The 25,703-nt window shown below is 35.8% G+C and overlaps 2 protein-coding genes across 5 annotated transcripts; one reads left to right on the forward strand and one right to left on the reverse strand.

Moving 5' to 3' along the window:
- The first annotated feature begins 1,765 nt into the window (after positions 1–1,765).
- On the forward strand, positions 1,766–11,947 carry LOC127799505 (cation/H(+) antiporter 1-like). 2 transcript variants are annotated; one of them, XM_052333586.1, is made up of 4 exons: positions 1,766–1,924; positions 2,589–3,587; positions 9,576–10,489; positions 10,903–11,947. In XM_052333586.1, exons 1-4 carry the CDS (start codon positions 1,766–1,768, stop codon positions 11,180–11,182), a joined length of 2,352 nt encoding a protein of 783 aa, XP_052189546.1. In that variant the 3' UTR covers positions 11,183–11,947. The 2 variants fall into 2 exon arrangements, with proteins under 2 accessions (XP_052189546.1, XP_052189547.1); XM_052333587.1 differs by having other exon boundaries at positions 1,794–1,928.
- LOC127799506 (probable serine/threonine-protein kinase PIX13) lies at positions 1,927–20,175 on the reverse strand. Of its 3 annotated transcripts, none has more exons than XM_052333589.1 (6): positions 19,834–20,175; positions 19,311–19,648; positions 13,555–13,935; positions 13,196–13,319; positions 12,429–12,917; positions 1,927–2,109 (listed from the first exon to the last, which is right to left on the reverse strand). In XM_052333589.1, exons 1-5 carry the CDS (start codon positions 19,913–19,915, stop codon positions 12,466–12,468), a joined length of 1,377 nt encoding a protein of 458 aa, XP_052189549.1. In that variant the 5' UTR covers positions 19,916–20,175; the 3' UTR covers positions 1,927–2,109; positions 12,429–12,465. The 3 variants fall into 3 exon arrangements, with proteins under 3 accessions (XP_052189549.1, XP_052189550.1, XP_052189548.1); XM_052333590.1 differs by lacking the exon at positions 1,927–2,109 and having other exon boundaries at positions 12,150–12,917; positions 13,555–13,697; positions 13,800–13,935; positions 19,834–20,162; XM_052333588.1 differs by lacking the exon at positions 1,927–2,109 and having other exon boundaries at positions 12,150–12,917; positions 19,834–20,173.
- Between the last annotated feature and the right edge of the window lie 5,528 nt (positions 20,176–25,703).

Below are 25,703 nucleotides of genomic sequence, written 5' to 3' on the forward strand. Positions count from 1 at the left end.
ATGGTATCTCATTTTCTCCCAAACCAAAATTCAGTAAACTAGGGTTCACTAATAATGGATATATATTTATTTAAGATATGAGTAAGAAAAATATGAAGTGGGATAGAAAAGGTATTTCGAGCATTTATAAAAGTTAAAAATTTATGCATGGTCAATAAAAATTAAATGAGATGAGTGTCATTTTTAACAACTCAAATATGTTGAGTGTAATTTGCCCTACCTTTTTTCTTTCTCTATTAAAAAATATATTTAAGTAGAGACTTAAGTGGTCATTTAGGATATGAAATAAAGTTTGATGGTAAAAAAACTAATAATTTTGTTACTAATTATATGTCGAGGGTCATTTAAAGCGACGTGGATAGTATATTTGCTTGATATGAGTAACAAAATGTCAAATTAGTCTCATGAAGTGTAATTTTACGGGTAAGGTAGGTGTTGAATGAGGTTTAGTTTATTCTGCACATGGTAATCCATTAAGGTTTAAACTAATTTTTTTCAATAAAAAAAAGGTAAATTATACTAAATGCTTGAGGGATAGCTAAATTTATGAGACTTCTCGTTTATTTCAAGAAATTATAAAAACCTCATATGTCATTAAAAAAATGAAGGTAAATTGACTATTCTATCCATGCATTTCCCCATTCGATCGTCTTTCATCCCATTTCTCTTTATTTCTTATCTTATTTTTTCTCATTTACATTTTATTAAAAAATAAATAAAAATAACTTGTGGTAGTTGTTGTGGCCTCAACAGTTAACAATCGTTGGGCCAAACAAGAGAGAAAGAATGAAAGAGATACAAACCCTTGAGTTCACTTGTGAACAGACCCTCAAGTTCACCTGTGAACCAAACGAGATTAGATTTATTGCCAACAATCGCTAGGGTTATCGAACTTATTCATCACTAGTTTGGTAGATAGGAGAGAGAAAGAAAAAGAAGTTATTGTCATAATTTTTTTATTTTTACCACATGCCCAAATAAGCGGTAAGTTGAGTATTTCTCAATTAGTTAGGTGGTTATCCTTCATATATTTCATGAATTTTAAGGATAAGAAGATAAAGAAATAATTTCAAATGACATTCAATCTTGATTTTTCTAATGTATTAAATATAGTGTAAAGAAAATATGTTGTATTCTTGGTTATTTGTATTGTTCTATATCTATGCCTTCTTTGAAATAAATGAATTTTACAAATTTTTGTAGATTCATTTATATTTCCAATTTTTTTCATCTTGAATGAAAAAACATGGGTTTCAATTCTAAGAAATGAATTTCATAGAATCAAACATAATTAAATTAAATTTAATCAAATTAGATGGAATTTAAAAACAAATTCTAAAATTTAGATAAACAAATTTTATAGAAAAAAATACACATAATCATTATTTTTCATTTTCTTTCTCAAGTATTCTGCAAAGCAAAAATGTATTAAAAAGTAAAAAAAAGAAAGAAAAAATTCAATTCTAAATTTATTCCGAACATAAATAAATTTGTAAATTTTAATTTAAAATTTATATGTTAGGTATTGTCCTACAAAACATAAAAATGAATGTGGAACGAATTTGTAAATGAAATTAGTTGGTTGCCAAACATGGCGTTAAGGTAAACACAACCATCAACCCGGAGATCGCGGCCCTCCATCCCCTGCTTCCTCCTTGTTCCGGAATGCGAAGATCTGCAGGGAACAAACTATCACCGCCATTCTTCTTCTTCTTCTTCTTCTTCTGTGTGCAGAGAGAGACAGAGAGAGAGGCATTGTCTAGAAATGGACGCGACGCGGCGGGTGGCTTGCAATCCAGAATTGTTGAACGTAAACCCGATTCTGACAATGGGTATGCAAATCTCCTTCATCCTCGTTGTCTCGCATTTCTTTCAGCTTGTATTGAAGCCCTTGGGCCAGCCTGGACCCATTGCCCAGATTCTCGTAAGTATGTCTTCTTCTTCTTCTTGTACACGCAGATTTCGTTTTCTTCTTTTGTTTGTTTCTTTGTTGTTTTTTCCTCCTTTATGTTTGGTTTGACAATGAGTTTAGCAAAACTGGAAACCGGAAAACCTTTCTATCTGCCCAAATAAGACGATGCCAAATCTGAATAAAAAGAAAGGAAAGAACTTGGTATCCCAAGTCGTGTATGAAGTCAGTTGAAACAATTTAAAACCAGGGAACTTAAAGTGAGAATAATTTCTAAAGAAAATTAGAGAAAAGAAAGCTTGCCCAGCTCATTTTTTTGTATATTTTATTGCATTTTGAGTTATATCCAAACTTTGAATTCGTTTTCCTGGGATTCTTCAACAAGTAAGTTGTAGAAGAACATAGAAAAGAATTCAAAACAAAACAACACAAACCCGGTTTCGATCTATAAAGTATCAACCTAACTAATGTTGGTGTTTTGTAAAATAAATTCTCCCTTACTTTTCTCTTAAAGTTTTGTCACTTTTTGTTGATTATTATCATGCTTCCTGATCTGCAATTTGATGCATAGATAGCTGATTCAACTATATTCATGTATGAGCTATTGATGTCCAACCTTTTATCAGGACCTAACTCTTGTCGTAATTGTTTGTTTTGGGGTACTTCCTTGTGATCACAGTCTGGATTGGTGCTAGGTCCCTCAGGGTTATCACATATAACATACATAAAAGAGGTCTTCTTTCAGGATTTGGCCGGAGATTACTACCAAACTCTGGCATTGTTCGCCCGCATAATAATCATGTTCCTCATTGGTCTCGAGATGGATCTTCAATATTTACATCGCAATTTACGTACAGCAAGTGTAATTGCCTCTGGTGGTTGCTTGATATGTAGCATGCTTGCAGCAGCAATCACCCCCTTCATATGCCAGCAGACTGAAGTCCATAGCCACGTGGTTATGGTGGCCGTAATGCTTGCAGTGGTATTAGCTAATGCAGCCTCTCCCATTGTGATCCGTTTGGCATCTGAATTGAGGTTTGCAACTACAGATTTCGGGCGGCTGGTGATATCTTCATCATTGATATGTGACTTGTATGCCGCTGTGCTGCTGACACTGAGCTCCAGAAGCAAACACGGGCGGAAATTTATGACTTGGGCCTTCCATGGATGCCTTGCATTGTTCATGATGATAACAGTCATCTTTCTTAACATTTACCTGGTTAATTGGCTAAACAGAAGAAACCGATACCAAAAAAGCCTTAAAAACACTGAAGCATTTGCCATATTATCAGTTGTTGTAATTGCAGCTATGGCTATTGAGATGTTGGGATTTAACAGCATAATTGCTTGTTTTTTCATCGGCTCAATGTTCCCCAAGCGAGGGAAAACAGCTCGGACATTGTTGCCCAAACTCAGTTACTCTGTTCAAAATTTCATATTCCCGGTTTATTTGGGTTACTTGGGGTTTCAAGCTGACATATCTGTCATAAACAGCCTCTCCAACTTCAGTGTTGTTTTCGTCATCATCTTGTTGAGCCTTGGAGGGAAGATCAGTGGCACACTTGCTGCTTGCTATTACCTCAAGATTCCCCTTAATGAGGGTGTTCTCTTTGCTTTCCTAATGAATCTCAAAGGCTATGCTGATCTAGTTACCATAGGCCTTGGCTACCAGGATAATGTAAGTTCATGCATGCAGATTACGAGTGAATATATAGTTACATATTCATTAAGATTTACTTGGTTGATTAACCCGTGAGATAACATTTACCAACTCTTGAAAGAAACAGTATTAGGGAATGATTCTAGAACTATACAGACTTATTTTCGATACTGTCACAATGAAAGAATTGGCTCTGGTTTATGACATGCTAAATTCTGAATGTTGTTTGACAATGATTTGAAATGGATGTGAAAGATTACAAATCTTATGAGCCTGGGTAAATTATTATTGTAGAACCAGACATTCTTTCATCAGTTACGGGTTATGGCTATGGATCATGGCAAAGGAACCAATACAATTTTAGTGCCATTTCTCATGACAACTTTCTAGTAGCAAGACTCTCACATGCTTTTACTTTTCCCACTAGAACTAGACTAATAAATAAAGCTAAATAAGTAAACTAACTGATAAAGTTCTTTTGATACTGTTGGACGGAATTAGAGGATCCCAAGCTAAAGAGACTTCAAAGACGAAGGAGTGTAGAGGATGCAGATTAAGGAAGAGATAACTCACGGTTAAAGATTAAATCAGTTAGATAATCCTAAAGTTCGTGTTGTAAATCTTGTTGTAAAGTTTAAATTTATTTCCCAAGTTTTAGGAGATAGTTTATCCTATTTTCTAAGAGATAGATATCCTAAATTTTCTCCTACTTTATAGGAGAAAAAGTAGGACACAACTTGTATATATTTTTCATGTGTGTTTTATGGAATTCATTCAAGCCTCCGATTAGTTTTTAGGCTTGTTTCATGGTATCAGAGCAAGGTTCTGATTACTCATAGCATTGGAATTAAGGTTGTGCACAAGAATATGGACAAAACTCACCAAAACCCTACCCTAACAGAAGCATCAGCCACAAGCTCTCCAAACATTCCTAGTCCTTTGTTTGCTACAACAAATCTTTCCATCAATCCAATTGATCACCATCCTCTACGGATTACTCACCACAAATTGAATGGGAGTAATTTCAGAGAATAGTTTCAATCCCTAATGTTGGTAATCAAAGGAAAGGGTAAATCCGGATATCTAACCGGTTCTATTCCTCCTCGACCAACCACTGTAGCCACTTATGGTGTTTGGGAGGCAGAAAACTCCACCATAATGGCATGGCTGATTAATTCGATGAAGCCTAAAATAGGTAGGACTTACCTATTCTACAAGATTGCAAAGGAAATATGGGATTCAGTCTAAGAGATGTACTCCGACTTGGAAAATTCATCCCAATGCTTTGAGATTAGGTCGGCCATTAGAACAATCAGACAAGGTACTCTAAATGTCATTGATTACTTCAATCTTTTGGTCGAACTATGGCATGAAATGGATCTATTCTACGTTGTTGATTGTAAATGCAAAGAAGATAGTGGTAAATACAATAAGATGATTGAAAAAGATCGTGTGTTTGACTTTTTACATGGACTTAACCCTGATTTGGATGAAGTTAGATGAAGGATCTTGGGTACAAAGCCTCTACCATTACTCAAGGAGATTTTTTCGGAAGTAAGGAAGGAAGAAAGCCGACGTAAGGTTATGCTCAATCAGCAAAGTGAGCCTTCCTTAACTCATCAAAATTCGACTCTTACAATTTTTAAACAAGGAGAGAACCTACCAAAGAGCCTAGGAAGAGACAAACAGTGGTGTGACCACTATAAAAGACCTTACCACACCAAGGAGACATGCTGGAAGATCCATGGCAAACCAGCTAATCGGAAGCCACGGAACAAGAGGGAGATTACATGATTTGCTTACATAGCAGAGGTACCAACATAAACTAGGAAGAACACTAGTTTCAACCTGACAGAGGACCAGATTCATGTCTTATATAGGTTACTCAATCAAGGTACAACTTCCCCAAGTCTTCCTACGGCATTTACTATCGTGCAAGGTAATTATCCCTACTCTCTAATTTCAAAAAGGTTTCCAAAGAATGTTTGGATAGTGGACACTGGTGCATCAGATCATATTGCTTGTTTAGCCTCCTCAATGGCTGGGCATACTCCTTATAACACTTCTATTGATATTTCTATGGCCGATGGCATAGCCTCACCTGCCCTAGGACTTGGAATAGTGTGTATTTCTGAATTGAAGTTAAAATCAATCCTACATGTACCGGGCTTACAATGCAATCTATTATCAGTCGATAGGATCACTCAAAATATGAATTGTTGTATCACTTTCTTTCCATCCCTTTACTTATTTTAGGACAAAACATCGGAAATGATGATTGGCAGTGCTAAGGCAAAGGATGGCTTATACTACTTGACAGAGGATGCTTTAGCCTCTTCCACATATAAGGCTGGTCTAATAGTCACAACTGATGCCAAAGTTCTATCATGGCATAAACGATTAGGACACCCTAGTTTTCCCTATTTAAAATTCTTGTACCCTCCAATTTTCATCAATAAAGATCAAATTTTCTCATGTGAGCAGTCTACTCTTGCAAAACACTCTTGATCTCCCCATCCCATTAAATCCTATAAACCATCTACACCTTTCCATTTGATCTACAGTGATGTTTGGGGACCATCTAAACATCCAAGTATTTTTGGTTCTAGATGGAAAATAACATTTATTGATGATCATTCTAGGGCTTGTTGGGTGTACCTTATGAAAGAAAAATCTGAAACAAGCAACATATTCAAGTAATTTCACAAATTTATCTTGAACATGTTTCAAACTTCAATTCACATCCTTCGCACTGATAATGGTCGAGAACATTTCTCTCATGACCTTACCAACTACCTATATGAACATGGTATTTACCATCAAAGCTCATGCCCATGCACACCACAACAAAATGGTGTGCTTGAAAGAAAAAATAAACGTCTCTTAGAAGTGACTCGAGCTATGATATTTACTACCAATGTTCCTTATTCCTATTGGGGAGAAGTTGTTCTCACAACTGCATATTTGATTAATCGTCTTCCCTCTAAAACCTTGAGTTTCAGAACCCCTCTTGATGTCCTTTGTGACCTCTACCCAAATATTGTTTTCCTAAATTCTCTTGCTCCTAAGATATTTGGTTGTGTTGTGTATGTACACAACAACATCTCTCGAACCAAACTAGATCCCAAGGCCATCAAATGTATCTTTATCGAGTATTCTCTCTTCCAAAAGGAATATAAGTATTATTGTCCTGACACTAGAAAAATCCTTGTGTCCACTAATGTCACTTTTTATGAAGACCTACCTTTCTACCAGCCTCTAGTCCTCTTTCCTAAGGCTTAAAGGTCATCAAGAACTCCTATTCCCTCATTTCCTCCCCTTGATCCTAATCTGCCAGTATGCTCTCAAGGGGGAGCATCAATTCTTGATAGCATAGTGGCAAATCCTATTCCTTCTAATCCCTCTAATCTTGGTTATTCATCACCCTTTAAGCTAGAAACTATAGCCCCTTTTCCCAGTCCTATTGTTTCCTCTCCCGATCCTAGTTCTTGTTTAGCTAACAGCCCTTTGTTTGTGTACTCAAGACAACCTAAAGTCCATTCTCAGTCTCAGCATGGTCAGCCATCACTTCTAGAGGTTGGTCCACTAGAGGACATCACTAGAGAGGAAAGCACAGAAGTTCACAACACTGACAGTGGTGCTGCAAGCAAGGATGACCTGGATTGGGCTATGTCTATTACTCTATGGAAAAGGGTAAGATCATCTGTCAAGTATCTTATGACTAATCACATGACTTATGCTAAATTATCCCCTCAGTTCAAGGAGTTTGTTGCAAAAATTGGCAGCATTAGAATTCCAAAAAATGTCCAAGAAGCTATGAATGACCATAAGTGGAAGGCTGCAATTATGGAAGAGATGAATGCCTTGGTTAAAAACAATACTTGGGATATTGTAAAACTAACTCCAAACAAAAAGGTTGTAGGATGTATATGGTTTTTTTTTTTTGTGAAGGATAATGCAAATGGAAGTATTGAAAGATACAAAGCTAGATTGGTGGCTCAAAGGTTTACAAAAACCTATGGGATTGACTATAAGGAGACTTTTGCTCCTGTGGCCAAACTTAATTCCATTCGGGTATTACTCTCCCTTCTTGTTAATTTAGACTAGCCATTGTTTCAATTTGATATCAAAAATGCATTTCTAAATAGTGAGTTGGATGAGGAAATATACATAAAGATGCCTCCAGGTTTTGAACAAGAAGCTGGTTGTGACAGTGTGTGCAAGCTGAAGAGGTCTCTATATGGATTAAAGCAGTCTCCAAGGGCTTGGTTCAAGAAATTTAGCATGACCTTAAACCGAGTGAGATATAAACAAGAGTAAGCCGACCATACCTTATTTATAAAACACACGGCAAGAGGAAAGAAAGTTATACTAATTGTTTATGTTGATGACAATATTGTGATAGGGGATGATTTACAAGAAATTGAAAGCTTGAAACAACAATTGAGGGTAGAATTTGGGGTAAAAGACCTAGGAATTATGAGGTACTTCCTAGGAATGGAGGTAGCTAGGAGCAAGGAAGACTTATTCATTTCACAGTAGAAATATTTCTTGGATCTACTAAAAGATACAGGAATGTTGGCATGCAGGCCTGCTAGGACTCCCTTAGAAAAGGGCTGAAAAATTGATGAGGAAAGGGATGATACCCCCCATAGATAAGGAGAGGTACCAGAGATTGGTTGGAAGACTAATATATTTGTCACTTACTAAGTCTGACATAGCCTATGCAATAAGTATAGTAAGTCAATATATGCATTCTCCTACTCAAAAACACTTGAAAGTTGTGTTTTATATCTTGAGATATCTCAAAGGAACACCTGGGGAAAGGCTTACTATTCAAGAAGATTGAGAAAAGAGGAATTGAAGACTTTGTGGATGCAGATTAGGTAGGGTCTCGTGAGGACAGTAGATCAACCTTGGGCTATTGCACTAAGTTATGGGAAAATGCAATTACATGGAGGAGCAAGAAGCAAGAAGCAATCAGTGGTGGCCTGCAACAGTGCTGAAGCCAAATTCCGAGCCATAGCTCAAGGAATTTGTGAGGTAATCTAGTTAGAAAGACTAATGGAAGACTTGGGGATACCCTTGGGATGACGTCCCCTTGCGGACGCCCCGCCATGGTGCCCCTTTTCGTGACGAGTAGTTTAACTCGGGTTTGATCCACCAACGGCTGCGCTAGGGGAGGATTCGAACCTGGGTACCCAGGGTAGCCCACCTCCGCAGGCAACCCTATGGGGCGACTTGGGGATACTCTTAACTCTACCAACAAGGGTTTATAGTGATAGCAAATAAGCTATCAACATTGTAAAAAAACCGGTTCAACATGACCGGATGAAACATTTGAGGATAGATCGAAGTTTTATAAAAAGGGAGATTGAAAAAGGTGGGATTAGTTTGTCTTATATTCCTGCCACTGATCAAATAGCTGATATATTCACAAAAGCAGCTACAAGACCAGGGTTTGAATGATTAATTAGCAAGCTAGGAATGACTTGCATCTATTTTCCAATTTGAGGGGGAGTGTTGGACAGAATTAGAGGATCCTAAGCTAAAGAGACTTCAAAGACTAAGGAGTGTAGAAGATGCGGATAAAGGAAAAGATAACTCACGGTTGAAGATTAAATCAGTTAGATAATCCTAGAGTTTTCGTGTTGTAAATCTTGTTGTAAAGTTTAAATTTATTTCATAAATGTTAGGGGATAGTTTATCAAATTTTCTAGGAGATAGATATCCTAACTCTTCTCTTACTTTATAGGAGAAAAAGTAGGACACAACCTGTATATATTTTTCATGTGTGTTTTATGAAATTCATTCAAGCCTCCGATTATTTTTTTAGGCTTGTTTCAGATACAAACATCAATTTGTTTCATATGTAGTCTAAATTCTAGTGATGCCCATTGTAACTAAATGAATTAATAAAGTTCTTTTGGTACACGCTTAAGCCAGTTGCATATTATACTCTACAATCTAGAAAAACTAATATAGGTTGTTCTTGGGTTTTTGCAGGTGATTACAAGTCAACTTTTGTATGGTTTGATGATTTCAACTTTAGTAATTAATACGCTGGTGGTGGGCCCTATTATAGCTTTCATGGTGAGAAGAGAAAGTGACATTCTTGGTTTCAAGCATATAGCCCTTGAATGGCAAACTGCAGATAGTGAACTACGGATCCTGGCCTGCGTGCACAACCCTCGCCATTTATCGACCATGTTTGGTCTTATTGCAGCACTAGGAGGACCCGAAAAGGGCCCCATCGCCCCCTATTTTATGCACCTGATTGAGCTCCCAGAGAAAACCAAGAGCCATCTGATGTATCACCAGCGAGAAGATGATGAGCTGAGTGATGAGGACAACTATGGCGGTAATGATGTAGTGGAGATCAATGAGGCTGTAGACAACTTCACTGCAGAGACAGGAGTGATGGTTCACCAGTTGAAAGCTGTATCACCCTTCTTAAACATGTATACAGATGTGTGTGATCGTGCAGAGGAGATGCATGCATCTATCATACTTCTCCACTTCCACAAGCACCAGCGCATTGATGGAAAAATGGAGACTGGCAAGGAAGGGATAAGAACCACAAATCAGAAGGTCCTCCGCCATGCCAAATGTTCGGTTTCCATTCTTGTTGACAGAGGGCTTGCTGGGGACTCACTAGCTTCAGGCACTGAATCATTGCAACAAGCTGCAGCATTATTTTTTGGTGGGCCTGATGACCGCGAGGCTTTGAGTTTTAGCAGGCGCCTTGGCACGCATCATCACATAAAACTCACAGTCATTAGATTTTTGCCAGCATCATCCAAGGGCCAAAATTTTGGGGTCAATGTTGCACACAAGGCAGAGGATGTTTTTATGGCCATATCAGATCAAGAGACAGATAATGAAGCAGACACAGCAGTTCTCTCAGACTTCTATAACAGGTAAATTTAGGCTCGGTAAATTGTCTTACATGTTTTGAACCTATCCAGGTAACAGCACAATTCCCCTTCAATAGTACTAGAGTCGACTTGTTTGATTTGTTTTACTTCATTTATACTTATACGAAGTTGCAATGAGCTAATTTGCCCATATAGAGTTTCAGGGCTTTTCAGAGCTTACATCAAAGATAATTATCGGCTCTCCATTTGCATATTTCATTGCTTACCTAGGTGCTTGGATTTTTATATTGAAATCACTTGAAGTTGCTGTTTGTCAATTAGATGTTACTGTTCTTAGCATTGTAACAGCTTACTTATAGTTTAAATTTTCATACTAGATTTATCTGGAGTTGTTATTCTGTTAATAAAGGATGTTATTGTTCTTAGCTTTTGTAGTCTTCTTTGTTGATTATCAGGTATGTGACATCAGGTCAGGTGGGATATAAGGAGAAGTATGTGGAAAATGGGCAACAGACAGCTTCTACTTTAAGGGACATGGCTGATATGTACTCATTGTTTATAGTTGGCAAAGGCAAGCCAGCGCAGTCACCTTTAACCACTGGAATGAGCGACTGGGAAGAGTGTGCTGAGCTCGGAGCTGTTGGAGATCTATTGGCTTCGTCCGATTTTGATAACAGTGGCTCAGTTTTGGTCATTCAACAGCACAGAATTTCAAAGAAAGAAAGTGAGCAATAGGACTCGGTACTTCAATACAAGTTGGGCTTATTTTGATCTGACTGCAAGTTATGTCTCCATCTGGAACCATCTCTTGTGAAGCAAAGAAATTCATATCCCAAGTGTAAATTTGCATGACCAAAAACAAATTGGTGGGAACCCTGATTGATCTTCACTTGAATGTGAACCAAAAATCCATACCAATTTGATGGTTTTTGCAGTTCTAAGTGAAGATGATTTTGTGAACTGCAGCACTCGAACCCTCAGTCGGATTCACTCAGCATGTTAACAGATCGATGGGATGGCTAACATGGTATCGTGATGTAACCACTGAGTTGAGACTGGATGTATCCGAGGCACTCCAACTTATGCAGGGGTTTTGCATGTATAGAGTTAAAAAGTTGTAGAAGAGAATTGACTTCCTTACCTTCTCTTTCTATCTTTTCATGGGGAGAAGAGAGAGATTGGGAATGTCTGTAGAGTGAAAAACTCAAGTCCAAAGGAAATTGCAGCTTTCAACTCATCTTTTGTTGAGCAGGTACAGTTTTGATTAGTCAATTTGTAGGCCTGAGTTGTGTGTGTGTATAATTGATTGGTATGTTATCCTTTCTCTATTTCATTTTACTTTATCCACTTTAAGTCTCAATTTTGAACACATATTGGGCTGCGGAAAGTTTATACGGGACACCCTTTGTCTTCATGTTGATGTTGATCAATTATGCTTCCTTCTATTGTTGGTTAAACCTTTACAGAGCTATATTGTCTTTGACTTTGTAATGAAAGAAGCTCCACCTTTCAGCAAGAAAAGAAAGAAGGTCCACCTTCTGTTACTGATTTATTTCCATCCTTACTTCTTCTTTCCTTTTCCCATTTGTTTCCTGAACTAAATCTAGTTCATAGCTGTGGTTCAACCACGCTTATAGTCCAAGGATTTATTTGATCTTTTTCTTGTAATTGTTACATAACCAAGCCATCTGCAGTTCTAATAGAAGGAGAATGCAAATTTGTAACTGATTTTCCAACCACCAGTCATCTGTAACTCTCTTTGTCAATAACTCAATAGGAGCACTCACATTTCCAAGACTGCTGACATATTCACATTATGAAAATCGGAGTTTCCATTTTACAACACTCAACCGATATAGATAAATACAAATTGAACTACCAGAGAAACTGAAGAAAGAATTTCAAGAAAATGTAAAAAAAAAAATGATTCCACAAATAATCTATGGAATGGAAAAAGAGCGCAACACTTGTGTCAACTTACACTTTCTCTGATCCAGTTTTATCAGCACTGGATGGGATTACTGTTTCTGTGTGTCAGCTCCTGTTCCAAAGCCACGGTAGCGTGAGTGTAGTGGGGAACGATGATGATGAATAGGTCGGTGTCCATTGCTATGAGGTGCAGAAAGAGTGGTAAAATTGCTTTTGAATTCTTTCGGTTTTATCTTCATAGAATCTATCTGTTCCAAGACCTCCACAACTTCTTGCATAGAGGGCCGCTTTCTAGGTTCTGTTTCCAGGCATTTTAATATAAGTTGAGCAGCCTGAAATGCTGCCTTAGAAGAATATTGCCCTTCTAACCGTGAATCCATTATCGATTTCAGCTTCTTTTTGTTTAAGAGAAAGGGCCTTGCCCAATCAACCAGGTTATGCTCTCCTCTAGGCCGATTAGTATCAAGTGCCCGTAAGCCTGTCAAAATCTCCAGAAGCACAACTCCGAAACCATACACATCACTCTTCACGTATAAATGACCTGTTGAAAATGGTGCATGCATATGTGAGTGAATTCATTTTACCACATACATTGTAGTTTATCATATTTTACTATTCCCTTTCTATCATGTTCATCACTTCTTTCAACTAGGAACCAAATAAAACATATAATCTTCAAGTTCTGCAACTTGTATGAAGAAGATCTCATTTGATGATCACTGCTATGGTTCAATTATTTAAACATTGTAACGGCAAGACTTTCTGCTTATTTGTTGAAGTTCCCTCCAATTTCAGCAAAAATGGAGAAAAACCACTCACCTGTTGCAATGTATTCTGGAGCAGCATAACCATAAGTACCCATAACTCGTGTTGTCACGTGCGTGTTTCCACCTGATGGCCCCAATTTTGCTAAGCCAAAATCTGATATTTTTGCATTGTAATTCTGTGAAAATCAAAATGGAGGACAAAAGCTTTCAGAAAAAAATGCATCATTTTTGCTGCTTGAGAAAGGAAGAGGTTGGAAGGAAGGGGCAGGAACAAGATAAAGAAGCAAAATGAAATATAATCATAACTACACACATTCAGTTCCAAGTTCCTTTCTTGACGGTGCCTTATCAGATCAGGAAAATGATCTGATTTAGCTTTAGATAGTGAGGCATGATATTGTTAAATCTCACCGAATCAAGCAGTATGTTAGCTGCTTTGAAGTCCCTGTAAATGACTTGCTTATCAGAGGCGTGTAAGAAAGCGAGGCCTCGTGCAGCACCAATGACTATTTTGAGTCTCACATTCCAAGATAGGGGTTCCGTGACAGATCTCCCTGAACAAAAAAAAAAAATCCGGCATTCAATACAACATAACACCAGACAAACAAGTTCTTCTTTTCTTTTTGCTGCTATCTTGTTTCCTTTTAAGTTCTTACTTCTGAAAAGATGGTTTTCTAAGCTTCCTTTCGGCATGAATTCATATATGAGTAGCAAATCTTGATCCTCCCAGCAGTAACCCAGCAGCTTCACCAAATTAGGATGAGAAAGTCTTCCTAGAAAATTCACTTCTGACTGCATTTTCAAATGAAGAAACAAATACTCCATTAGATTCACTAGAAAAAGGAAGTTTAGAAGAGAGGTAACCACTACTTAAATGAACTAACTATAACTGGAACTACCCCATGGTATACTCCCAAGCATCATTCTAAAGCACTAAATAATAATTAATTATTTTTTTACAGATATCTTCAGTCTTCACCAATCATAGGGTGCACAAACATGAACAATTTGGACATTGAGCTAGGTCAACATCCAAATTAAGGATATTATACAGCCATATACTGCCTTGAGTGCATCTACTACTAAACATAAATCGTCAACAATAACATGGACTCTTCCATTCCCTTGCATGTTCCCCTTCACTAGATATGAAAAGGGTAATGGAAGGAGATATATATCTGGCCAGCCTTTACCAATAGGACTAGGATCCTCCAATTTTTAGTGCTTTTGGAGAAGAAGAAACTCACATTGATAACCAACAAAATATCTATCTCTTCACATGGACGTGTGAAATCTTCCTTTTTCTACAAAATTTATATAATCCGCATCCAAGCCTTGGATACATATTGCAGTATCTGAGAAGTATGGAGTTAAAGTGGTCCAACACCTAAACACCTACACCTACTCCATGTAACATAGAGCATGAAATAAGTGGACACCAATAGTAGATAAACCTAACACAATAAAAAGAATACTCAAGTATCATCGTTGAATAAATTTTATTAGAAAGAATGTACTCCAAATCTCCAGTTAATCATCATTAGAGCAGAGCCTGGAGTTAGTTTTGGAACTCACCCAACATTTAGCTAACATAACTTGTGCCTTTCCCCTGTCAGCCCTTCAGCTACTTGTAAAGCCCACAAACTTTGGGCTAGGATGATCTTAATTGTCAAAAAGCCTTGTGAACTTAAAATTGTAGAAATCAAGAGTAATTGGGCCATGTGACTGTGAGGTGACCTCAAGTCTACCCCTTGGCAACATTGAAACATTAGCACACTACTTCAGAAACAAAAATATTCTGCAATTCTTAAGGTCCTATTTGTATGCTTAGAGCAATAATATCATCCAGTCACTTGACCAAAAATATGATTAAATCACATATACTGCAAACAACTAAGAGGCCCATAAATCGCTACTGAAGACCTGCAAGCCAAATGTAAACACCAAGGGCAATGATAGTTTTGGATAACGTAGAGTGGATGTAGTGCATTGATGACTCAAAACTTAGAGGTTTAGGAACAAGTACTACCTTCAAAAGAAATGGAAGGGCGGGGAAGGAGGAGAGGAATTGCTTTATGTTCTTGTCCCGTGGCATTGGATCAGAAAATCATCCTTTCCTTTCATTTGTTTTGGTTATTATTTATTATTTTTGCTAAATGAATGAACTACAGCAAGGGAAAAATTTGAAAAACTAAAAGCAAGCAGGACCAAAACGAAAAGCATCAAAACTGAACAAGCAAAATATCCAGCCTTGCTACTTCTCTTACTCCCATTAGTAATTCCATTGAGTTCAGCTCTCTTGGGTGGCAAATTCAAAAACCCTGACTAGCCAATTCACGAGCCACTTTATTCCCCTGATGGAGGCCTATAGTCTTAAGTTATCATGATTTGACAACATTGCTTGAATATCTGTAGCACAACCTTGATCTTCCAATTAACATCAATAGTGGAGATACAGGTGAATATCATTGAGGAAGATCACTTTCAATACTACCCTAGCTCATGCTACAGCTATTCGAGCCATTTGCCAATCCAGCCTCTGCTGCCAGTGGTGGAAAGACCTTATCAAACCAGCCACTGCCCTACCTCGCATGTTTCTATTCAGCAAAATCTGCAGCAAAATTTATGTTAACAAAATCCTTGCTGGGAGGCATCCAAGGTTGGGTGGCAATGCAGAATCCTTTATTCCTGGATAACCTAGGGGTGCTACTCAAATGTTTGAATTGTAGTTCCTTTATTTCATGAAGAAAACCACAGACATCTATATTGTGGATTCAAGCTTCATTCTACATATGCACCTCCAAATTCTGCTCATTAGAATGGCACCAAATATGATAAAGTGATTTAACTTTGGACTTCAGCTACCCTCAACAAATGAGGGTTTAAAGCAGCGACATCCAGTCTTGTATGGAACTAATCTAACAGGACTCTGTAAATTTCCCACTTGGTGTAATAGATGGTTCTGGCTACAAGGAAAAGCACAAATAAGTACAAAGTTGATTTCTCAGCTTCCCCATGGAGGTAGCAGTTAGTACTCTTTACATGAAATTTAGTAGTCAAAGCTTGGTTGGGATAACATTAGAGACAACTCTCCAAATCATGATTTTTAATCTATCATGAACTTTCAGAGCCCAAAATTTCTTCCAATCCCGAGAGCTTATTGCTAATGAGGTCAAAGTATAAGGTCTTTCAAATAAAAGAATAGGCATTTTTAATATTTCTTCTATTGTTGGTTAAAATTCTCCTTCAACATTCCAAGGTTCCAATGGTGGGTGTTCCAGTCAAGTAAAGATGAAACTTTAGCAGGCATAGAATTCCAGGAAGGAAAACATTAAGTTCTAATGTATGTTAGGTTTGAAATTCACTATCCTGAACAACCTTAAAAGCACTCTGATTAATCAGCTGTCTACATTTTCAATTTGATTTCCCATATAGAAGAATCCTTTCCTCCATTACAAACATCAAGAAACTAGATTCCCTGAATTGGCCCTTTGTATTTTTCCCATTGGATGATTCTTACCAAAGCCAGAATCAGCCATATTTTAACAGCATAGTTCTGGCAAAAAGTGCCTTGTTAACAACCTGTTCAAATTTTCCTAAATACAAAACCATCAGCCTCTTTAGGTCAACACAAATAATCCCTAGTCCTCAAGTGGCAGGTTCTATTCTGATCACCATGACCCACCCAAAATCACAAACCTTCTTGCCTGTTGCTTCAAACATAGTAGAAGATCATTTCAAGACACACACACAATAAGTTGGCATTGATGCTACTATTCCAAGCATTTTAGCTTTTCAAGTCTCTCCACAATATTGCTGAAAGCCTATATTTAGATATCCCAATGGTTATTAACAAATCCTGGATAGACAGCATACCTTTACCCTTGTTTGGGTACAGTTCCGCACACCAACTATAGTGAATATTGAGCCATTCTTAGTGAAGAATATTACTAATTTTTATCATACTAATTTATGGTTGTGACCAAGTCCTATACAGCCCTAAGCATCAACATAAAGCCTTATTGTCCTGGGGGTTTGCCTGCATAATACAAGGTGGTTCTTAGCAAGCATCAGATGGTAGACAGCCGGGCATCCACTGACTACTCTTGTTCAGTGAATACTTTCTTTTTTTTCAGCATATAAAAGGATTCTTACTAGTACTTCACCACAAATTATAGAAGGAAAAGGGCACAAAGGATCTCCATGTCTTAGTCCTCTCTACGGTTTGAATTTCCCACTTGGCCCTCCATTAAGTACTATGGAGATATGGAGTAGAAATAGGTAAATTGTTCTATTTACTTTATAAACTTTCCAGGAAATTGTAAAGAATCCAAGATTTTCAAAATAAATGACAACTTCTGATATGTTAAGTTGTTGTAGCTACATAAACTCTTCCACAAAGTCCCACTAATATAATCTGTTGAGCCAACCTGCATAAGTTGAGCATAAGATAATCTTGAGGCATATTTTAGTGATGAACAAACCCTTACAAGTGAAGGAATAATGGCTTTCTGTTGATAAAATTGAAGTTGCGCCCTATGGAGACTCTCAGTTGCAGCATTAGTCACTTGGGGAATCACATGAAGCAAATGGGCAACCTATCAGTTGACTGTTCAAAGCATCAGTCAGTGAATTAGATTCTGGACACCATCATGCGCTGCATCAGTCACCTGAATGATTGACTGAAGGAGCATAATACAACACAAGCTGATAGACCAAGGATTAGTGATGAAAATTGCATTTTGGACTTCATCAGGCACCACTCAACCGCCTGTTGGATCGCTTCAATTTTAGATTTTGGACTTTCTCAGCTGATTGCTCAGTCACCTGAGGTTTCATCTGTTGATAGCTTTTTGATTCTAGAAAACCTTAGCCTGTACTATGGGACAAGAACAATTGAAGCATCAACCACCTGTTAAGGTGCCTGATCCAGCAGGCAAAAGCATCAGCTGCTCACTTGGAATGAAAATTCAAATTCGTTTGATGTCATCTACCCACTAAAATGATTTAATGCAAGGTCAGGTGAATGTTGGAGGTTGAAAACATCTAAAATTTCAGAACTCATATATATAGGCAAGTATTGAAGAAGAGAAGTGCATTCAATTCAAAATCTCTCTAAGTTCATTCGTGAATTAAAGCATTTACTGAGCATATTGAATAATTTACAAAAGAGGAAGGTATAAGAGCCTAAGGAACTCATTTCTTGACTCAACCTCCTCAAGAGAGCAACAATATGAAGCTATTGCAACTTCAAGTCAGAGATATCTCAATGGCATCTTCAGCTACAATTATCATTCAAAGAGATACATCTCTAGAATTGATTTGTAAAGTATAATCTTTACTTATATCATTGTACTAAAACATCACCCACATGGAAGTGTGTAAAGGCAAGCAGCAACTTGCTCAAAAGTGTGGTTCTTGGTGAGCCAAGGAAAACCAAAGGTAAAGGTCTTTGGTGAGCCCATGAAAATCTAGTGAAAGGGTCTGTGGAGCAAACCTGACCCTATTGATGTGTTTATTTAATAGAACTCAAAGTGTATTGCTTTCAGAAATGAACATAGTAGGTGCCCCTCAGGCTGAAGGGGCAAACCACTATCAATATTGTGCCTTTTGTGTTGTGTGTTGTTTATTACTTGCTGCCTTATGCTTGCTTGCATCATTTATCATTCTTGTGCACAAGTTTGTTTTTTTCACTACTAAGTATACATATCATTTTATACAAATCACAACAACTAAAATTTAGGGAAAATGTAAAATCTCATCAAAAAGTTTCTAAGACTCAATCCACCCCCTCCTCTTTTGAGTCCTCACCATAATATAAGGACCATCATAACTCTTCCCATAAAACTGTCACGCACATCAATTCATAGAATAAAAAGGGCAAAAAACAAAAAGACTTGTTAGAAATTGCAAATTTCCATTATTAACATCATCTCTTCTTGAAGCATATCATTAGGGTTTTTGTTATCATAATTGCTGCAATTGATGTTTTTCTTTGTGTTAATTAAGATGTAAAGGGCATCCCTAATTCACTTAGCTTCCCCTTTTTGCTTGTGGGGATCAGGGAAGGGTAGTTTTTGTTCGTGTTTCTTAAAAAATGCTCGAAGTATCTGTTGTATGCTCACTTGCTAATTAGTACTGAATCACAAAACAAAACAATACATTACCTGCCACTCTTCAAAGCCCTGCAAGCTTTCAGGGTTCAATTTCTTGATGGCCACAAGCATTCCAGCCCCAAGTTTGGAGGGCGCAAGCGTCTTCTCATCCACCCATCCCTTGTACACTGTCCCAAAACCCCCAATCCCCAAAACCATATCCGATTTGAAATTCCGCGTCGCAGTCTTCAAATCCGCAACGCTGTAAACCTTCAAATTGGGCGCCGGCAGTATTTCTCCAGTCAAACAGGCATCATCGCTCGCCGCCGCCGCCGAGAACTGGCTTTGGCCGGCGCTGCTGCTCGTCGTCGCCGACAACACGCCGCCATTGCTGTAGCCGTTAGACGTCCCTGCAGCACATAAATTTGCGGAATAGGATGACAATCGACCCTTATTGAGTAAATTTCCAAGACTTCCGGTATCATTTGTGTCGAAATTAATTTCGAAGAACCCTAGTCTTGACTTGAACACAGCAACAAAGACCAAAACCAAATCAAGCTATAGAGCATGAGAAATCCGAAGAAATTGCTGGTACCTGGAGTGGAGGGCGGAATCGTGGTGCTGGGATCGGGATCAGGATCAGAATTACAAGGCTGACGTCCCACGCAATTGCCCATCTTCAATCTTTATGTTCTTCTTGTTGATGGGTTAGTAGTTATCAACAATAACAACATTAACATGGCCTGAAGTTGGACCCAAATTAACTAATCTTCTCAGACAGAGAGAGAGTTGAAGAAGGAAAGAGTATGGTGGGGACAGCTTTGCTTCCTCTTCTTCTTCGTTCGTCCTCCTCCTCTTCCCTTCGGCACAAACTAGAGGACTACTAAGCAGTAGGACCCATTTCCATTTGGACTTTTCAACAGTCCTCGCAGAGGAAAATTATCTCTTGACATTCAGAGTTCATATTTATTGTCGTCTTCCAGATCAACTAAACAACTTTATACTTGTAAATATATTTCCATTACCAACACTTAATCACAACTTGTAATTCATTAATTTAACCGAAACCCAGAAGACCTTTTCCTCCTTTATGCTCTGTCATTCCTTTCCATGAAAAGGGATCTGTTTTGTAGTGGCATCGCCGTCCACTGTCCGGTTGGCGCTTTGTCTCTATTTCTCGTTTCGTTTTATATGCCCAACCATGGCTACTTATACGAGGAGACTACTTAATGTTAACGAACTTACTTTTTAAAAATTTAAAATGAATAGGATAATATTATATATTAATATAATATTAAAATATTTTTTAAATTAAGAGATAAAATGATTAATATAAGATTGAAAAATATTTTAAGATTTTTATCAGATTATTTGTTAAATTATTTAGAATGTATTAAAAAATATATACGTCATTTTTTTTTATCAAAGATAAATTTATTTAAATAATCTAAGATAAGAAGTCAAGTGACTTCTTTTTCAATGATTGTCAGATAAATTTAACAAATACAATGAGAAACACTTTTGTCTGAAATACTTTCTATATCCTACTTTTTTCAACTCATATTTTGTTTAATAAACATTACCTAAATGTGTTATTTTGATATATAAAAAGCCAAATACATAAATTTACCATTCAAGTTTGATCTTTTTTTTTTTTTTTTATTATCATGGTACTCTTAACTTTGTTTGCTTTCAATTGCTCTTTTAAACCAGTCAATTTCACGTCATATGAACACTTGGCCAGCGTGGTTTGGTTTATAACGCGTAATGTGCACTTGCTTGATAAAGAGTGATGGACTATTAGCATTGATGATGTACAATTTCTCTCCCTCTCTTTCTTTTTCTTAAACAATCCCTCTATGGAAAACCAAAATGCTCCCACCAAAACTAGAAGAATCAAGTAAATCCCCAACCCAATTCCCAGTCCAACCATCGCACCTTCATTGTCATGGTCATGGTCATAGTCATATTTGTTGGAAGAGAAAGCAAAAGCAATATTATTTGATCGGGTTGGATTGGGAAGCTTCGAAACTAAAATGAAGAAAGTGCCTAAACTTTAAATTCTGTTCCCATTAACATTGACAATAGATCGTATGGTCAATCCAAATCTTAAGCAAAGAGATCTCAAATTATAAAAAATATGTGAATGTTAGTCATAATTTCAAATTTGGCAAGTGTTCATATGTCACGAAATTAACTATTTCATGGATACAATAGGAATCAAATATAGTTTAATATATCATAATAAAAAAAATGTGAAAATTGAAGGGCGAATTTATGCTATATTAACTAGTTCAAGTGTATCTTTAGAACCAAGTAAACTCAAATATGCCATGATCAAAAAAATAAAAATTGAGGGATAAATTTATGCATTTCCCCTGCATAAACACACTAGTGTTTATGTTCACCCCTAAGGTTAAGGTTATGTTTGGATTGAGAGATTGGAGAAGGAACTAAAGGTATGAATAGATAGAGGATCACCTTTTAAATTAGGAGTAAGCTAGGGAGTACTTGTATTTTTTTTATTCAAACCTTTCTTTTACTTTTACTTTTAACTTCTAAATAAGAGAAAGAAGCTTTTCTTTATTTTTTTTTAAAAGAAACTTTCCCTTTTTATTTCTCTCAAAACTCCCAAACATAACCCGAACAATTCGCTACACACATTTGAGAGTTTGGAATATCGCAAAGTTGTGGATTTGATTCTATATCTATAGGAAACTATATAATCGATCATATATGTCTAATAAGTGAGATCCAGAGCTTTGATTTGCGTTGAATTTATCTGTTATCAAGGTTAAGGTACAAATGAACTGTGAGTTTTAAAGAGAATGGGATAATCCGACTCGAAGGGTATTTGTGTACTAAGAACTCCTCAAATTTCTTATATTATAAAAAAAAAAAAAAAACTCTCAAACATAACATAAGGGATATGAAAAGGTTTAAATTCATAAGCTCATATTTTTTAAATAAAAATTACATTTTGGTGTCGTGAAACTCTATTAATAAAGTGTTTTATTAAAATATTTTATATATCTTATTTAAAATAAAAAAATAATCACATTAATAAGATCTGGACTCATGATCTTTATTTACAAGTTTTTGATAAAAAAAAGTTCAAAAACAAGCCGTGACCATGGAATGTCACCCAATGAATTTTTATTTAATTTTTTTATTTTTTTTACACTCGCATAACATGGATCGCCTTTCTAATTTTTTTTAAAAAAAAAACCATGAAAAAGTATTTTCAATACACAAAACTCTTTATCTTAAAAGAATCCGAAAATAATCGTAGTTGCATATATAAAAATAGTATTTCATAATCTAGTGTACCGATATGTTTATTAATACTAAAAACATGTAACATGTGTTTAGTTAACATTTTCGTTATATATATATATATATATACAAAATGACAAATTATAATATCTCGTAAAAAATTATTGTGCTCTTTGGGGGATTTGCTTTTGCTTTCTAAAAAATTAAAATAACACTTTGTCAAATATAATATTTTTAAAAAAGTACATAAAAAATTATTTTTATTTTAAAAGCACAACAATACCAAGTCAGCCATATATATATATATATATCATCACATCTAATAAAATTAAGTTTTAAATTAACCATTTTGGATAGTACAGACGGTCCATTACATACGCTCAGAGTTTAAAATACCACGACATTATGAGTTTTAATTTATCTTTATATAAAATTGTGTAATTGCCTGTGCCTATTTAAAGAGTCAAGCTCTTGAAATTTGACTCATGATAAATGTATTTATTCATTCAGGATTATAGAGTAAGTAGATTGTGAAATTTAAAAATGATAAAATAAGTTTGAGTCAAAACCTATTTATGATCAAGAAATTTCTCGAATTTTTCATATTATCAAAAAAAAAGTTAAAAGTTATGTATATATATATATATATTCAAATTGTTGAAGACAACTTGTGGAATAGTAAAAAAAAATAACAAAAGAAACGTGGGAAATAGATTATTCATTATAATATGTAACATTGACCAGTTTGACAATAGAAATGTTCTCTCTCCTCTGCCAACACCACCTTTTTGAGGACCACTATTTTTGCCCATCTTGACCGTTATGCATTCATTTTAGTCCATAGAATAATGATTTTATACTTTAAGTGATAACTTATACTTAGAAAAAAAATGATCAATTTTCAACAAAGAAGAAAAAACTTAGCAATGAATGAATTCTTCCACTGTTGGGTTCCTGGCAATAGGTCTTGGCGATGGTCGCTAGCAATTGCAATGCATCTACCTATGATACATAAAAACTTCTTAGAAACATCGTTTTAACTTTTTCAAAATATTTGTATTTTTAAAATGTTAAAATATATTTATGAGCTATTTTTGTAATTTTAAATTTTTTTATAGTCATTTTATAATATTAAAAAATATCAAAAATGCGTTTTCCATTTAAAAATGCATTTTTACCAACTAATAGAGATGAATTTTTTTACATTTCTAATTCAAAATTTTAATTTTTTCTAGAATTTATTTTTAAAATTTATTTGAATGTGTTATGAAATTTATATTTAGTATCTATTACATCATAATTTTTTGATAAAATTTTTAATGCTAGAATAAATTCTAATAAAATTAAAATTTAATAATTATTAGGAGACAAATTACAACACAAATTATTAAAAGTTATTTGTTCTTTTTATTGACTATTTCCATTTTGACCCTTACTATGATTAGGACCATTTCTTGACCTTATTATGATGTCTCCTTTATATAATTATTATTTATTAGATATGATTACTCTAATTGCTAACGGTATTATCAGTCTTAAACCTTAACATTAGTGTTTTAATAGAAAATTTGGGGCTTTTCCCTGGCAATAGCAAGTCAACGACCTTGACCATAGGAATTAGAAAGAACAGATGGGAATTTGTTGAAGACTTACTGGGAACTACAATACAAATATCTCAACTATATTTTTTAATTAGTAAAAAATTAAAATAAGGAATAAAAATTTATGCCTAAACTGATTTTTAAAGAGATTTTGAATTTATCAAACATCATAAGATAGTGAATAAACCGAACATTGAAATTAATTTTGTAACATCCATGTAAGATCACAATCAAATAACATATCGATTGAACGAATGTAGTTCAATGATAAGAGAACATAAACTCATTATATGAATAATTTGTTCAAAAATAATGAGAAAAACTTAATCCCAAAACCCAACTACTAGGGTTGTAGTCTAGTGGCATAGGTAGTTGCATTAGTGAGTTGGGAGTCCTTTTTTCAAGTTTAGTGAGCTTAAGACGGATCATTTAGGTCTCTTGCAGCCCCCCACTATTACCACTAAAGCATAATAAGAGTTATTGTCTAGGGTTGCCAGTGCCCTCAAGTGGCTCAAGAGGGAGACCTGTGGATCCTCTTGGCCAAGCAAACTAAAAAGAGTTGGCCTTGGCAGCACAATTTATTATTTGTGGGACGCTCACAACCGGCCTATTTTTTAAGGCATTACCCCCAAAGAAGAGACCATCATTAGGAGGATCAAAACATATGCATACAAAGTAATGTTTATCATGTATCCCTATGTTTTGGTTCATTTTGAATCTCTAACTTTAGGTCGTATGTAATTGACTCAATGCCTTATTTAGCTTGGGTATGCTCAGTGCACTTTTGTATAGTTTGTTTATATTTATATATATTTACCTTTTTGATAAAAAAAAATTATTATTAATATAGATAACCTCTTTTAATAAGTAAAAACTCACTGAATCTAACCTTATGAATAGAGCAAAAACTAAGCCTAATCTCAAATTATCCCTTAAAATTGTGAAACCTCACCACACTCCAACTTACAACCTCATTAAAATGTACCATTTAATATTCCACCACAATCTGAATGGCAAACATATAAACAGGTTGCTTCATTAGTGAGTGAAGATAAACCATGTTCCTGTATGATGGCTGATCAGAAAGGAGTTTATGGGGCTGTTTGGATGGCGAGAAAATGCAATCCCAATCATGCATCCAACCCAGGCACGTGTCCTCTCTTTAGCCAGTGAACAAGTCAAAACTCATTGCCTTCAACCATTCTAGAGTCAACATGTTTAACCCTTTTCATGGTTGGAGCAAAATATAATACAAATAAATAAGTCAACGTTTGACGGGTTTGGGGGAAATAATGTCAATCCAAAGTTCTAGCTATTGACTTCTTCCTTGAGGTTTCTGCCTGATTTAATGGATGCCAATTGCCAAACGCATCTTCAAGAGTCATATTTAGCGTGTTTAAAATCATCGGTTGGGGCCCTCTACACTACCCTAAGTTTCTACATCTCTGCTACAAAATTTTTATTTTTTGTTAAATTTAGTGGATTCATATAAACTCTAAATCACTTAGTATAAAAATTAACTTAAACCCTATAATTAAGTAATTTTGAAGTTCATGTTAATGTATGTCACGTCAACTTCCATTAATAG

Source organism: Diospyros lotus, chromosome 4 (assembly GCF_014633365.1).
Source record: "Diospyros lotus cultivar Yz01 chromosome 4, ASM1463336v1, whole genome shotgun sequence".
NCBI classification, from domain to species: domain Eukaryota; kingdom Viridiplantae; phylum Streptophyta; class Magnoliopsida; order Ericales; family Ebenaceae; genus Diospyros; species Diospyros lotus.

Excerpts from the sequence above, each read along its gene's own strand:
- LOC127799505 (XM_052333586.1), top strand. The coding sequence starts at position 1,766 with ATGGACGCGACGCGGCGGGTGGCTTGCAATCCAGAATTGTTGAACGTA. Across the intron at positions 3,588-9,575 it reads GCCTTGGCTACCAGGATAAT|GTGATTACAAGTCAACTTTT; the intron begins GTAAGTTCATGC and ends GGGTTTTTGCAG. Across the intron at positions 10,490-10,902 it reads CTCTCAGACTTCTATAACAG|GTATGTGACATCAGGTCAGG; the intron begins GTAAATTTAGGC and ends GTTGATTATCAG.
- LOC127799506 (XM_052333589.1), bottom strand. The coding sequence starts at position 19,915 with ATGGGCAATTGCGTGGGACGTCAGCCTTGTAATTCTGATCCTGATCCC. Across the intron at positions 13,936-19,310 it reads AGGGCTTTGAAGAGTGGCAG|TCAGAAGTGAATTTTCTAGG; the intron begins GTAATGTATTGT and ends TTGAAAATGCAG. Across the intron at positions 12,918-13,195 it reads TCCAGAATACATTGCAACAG|GTCATTTATACGTGAAGAGT; the intron begins GTGAGTGGTTTT and ends CATTTTCAACAG.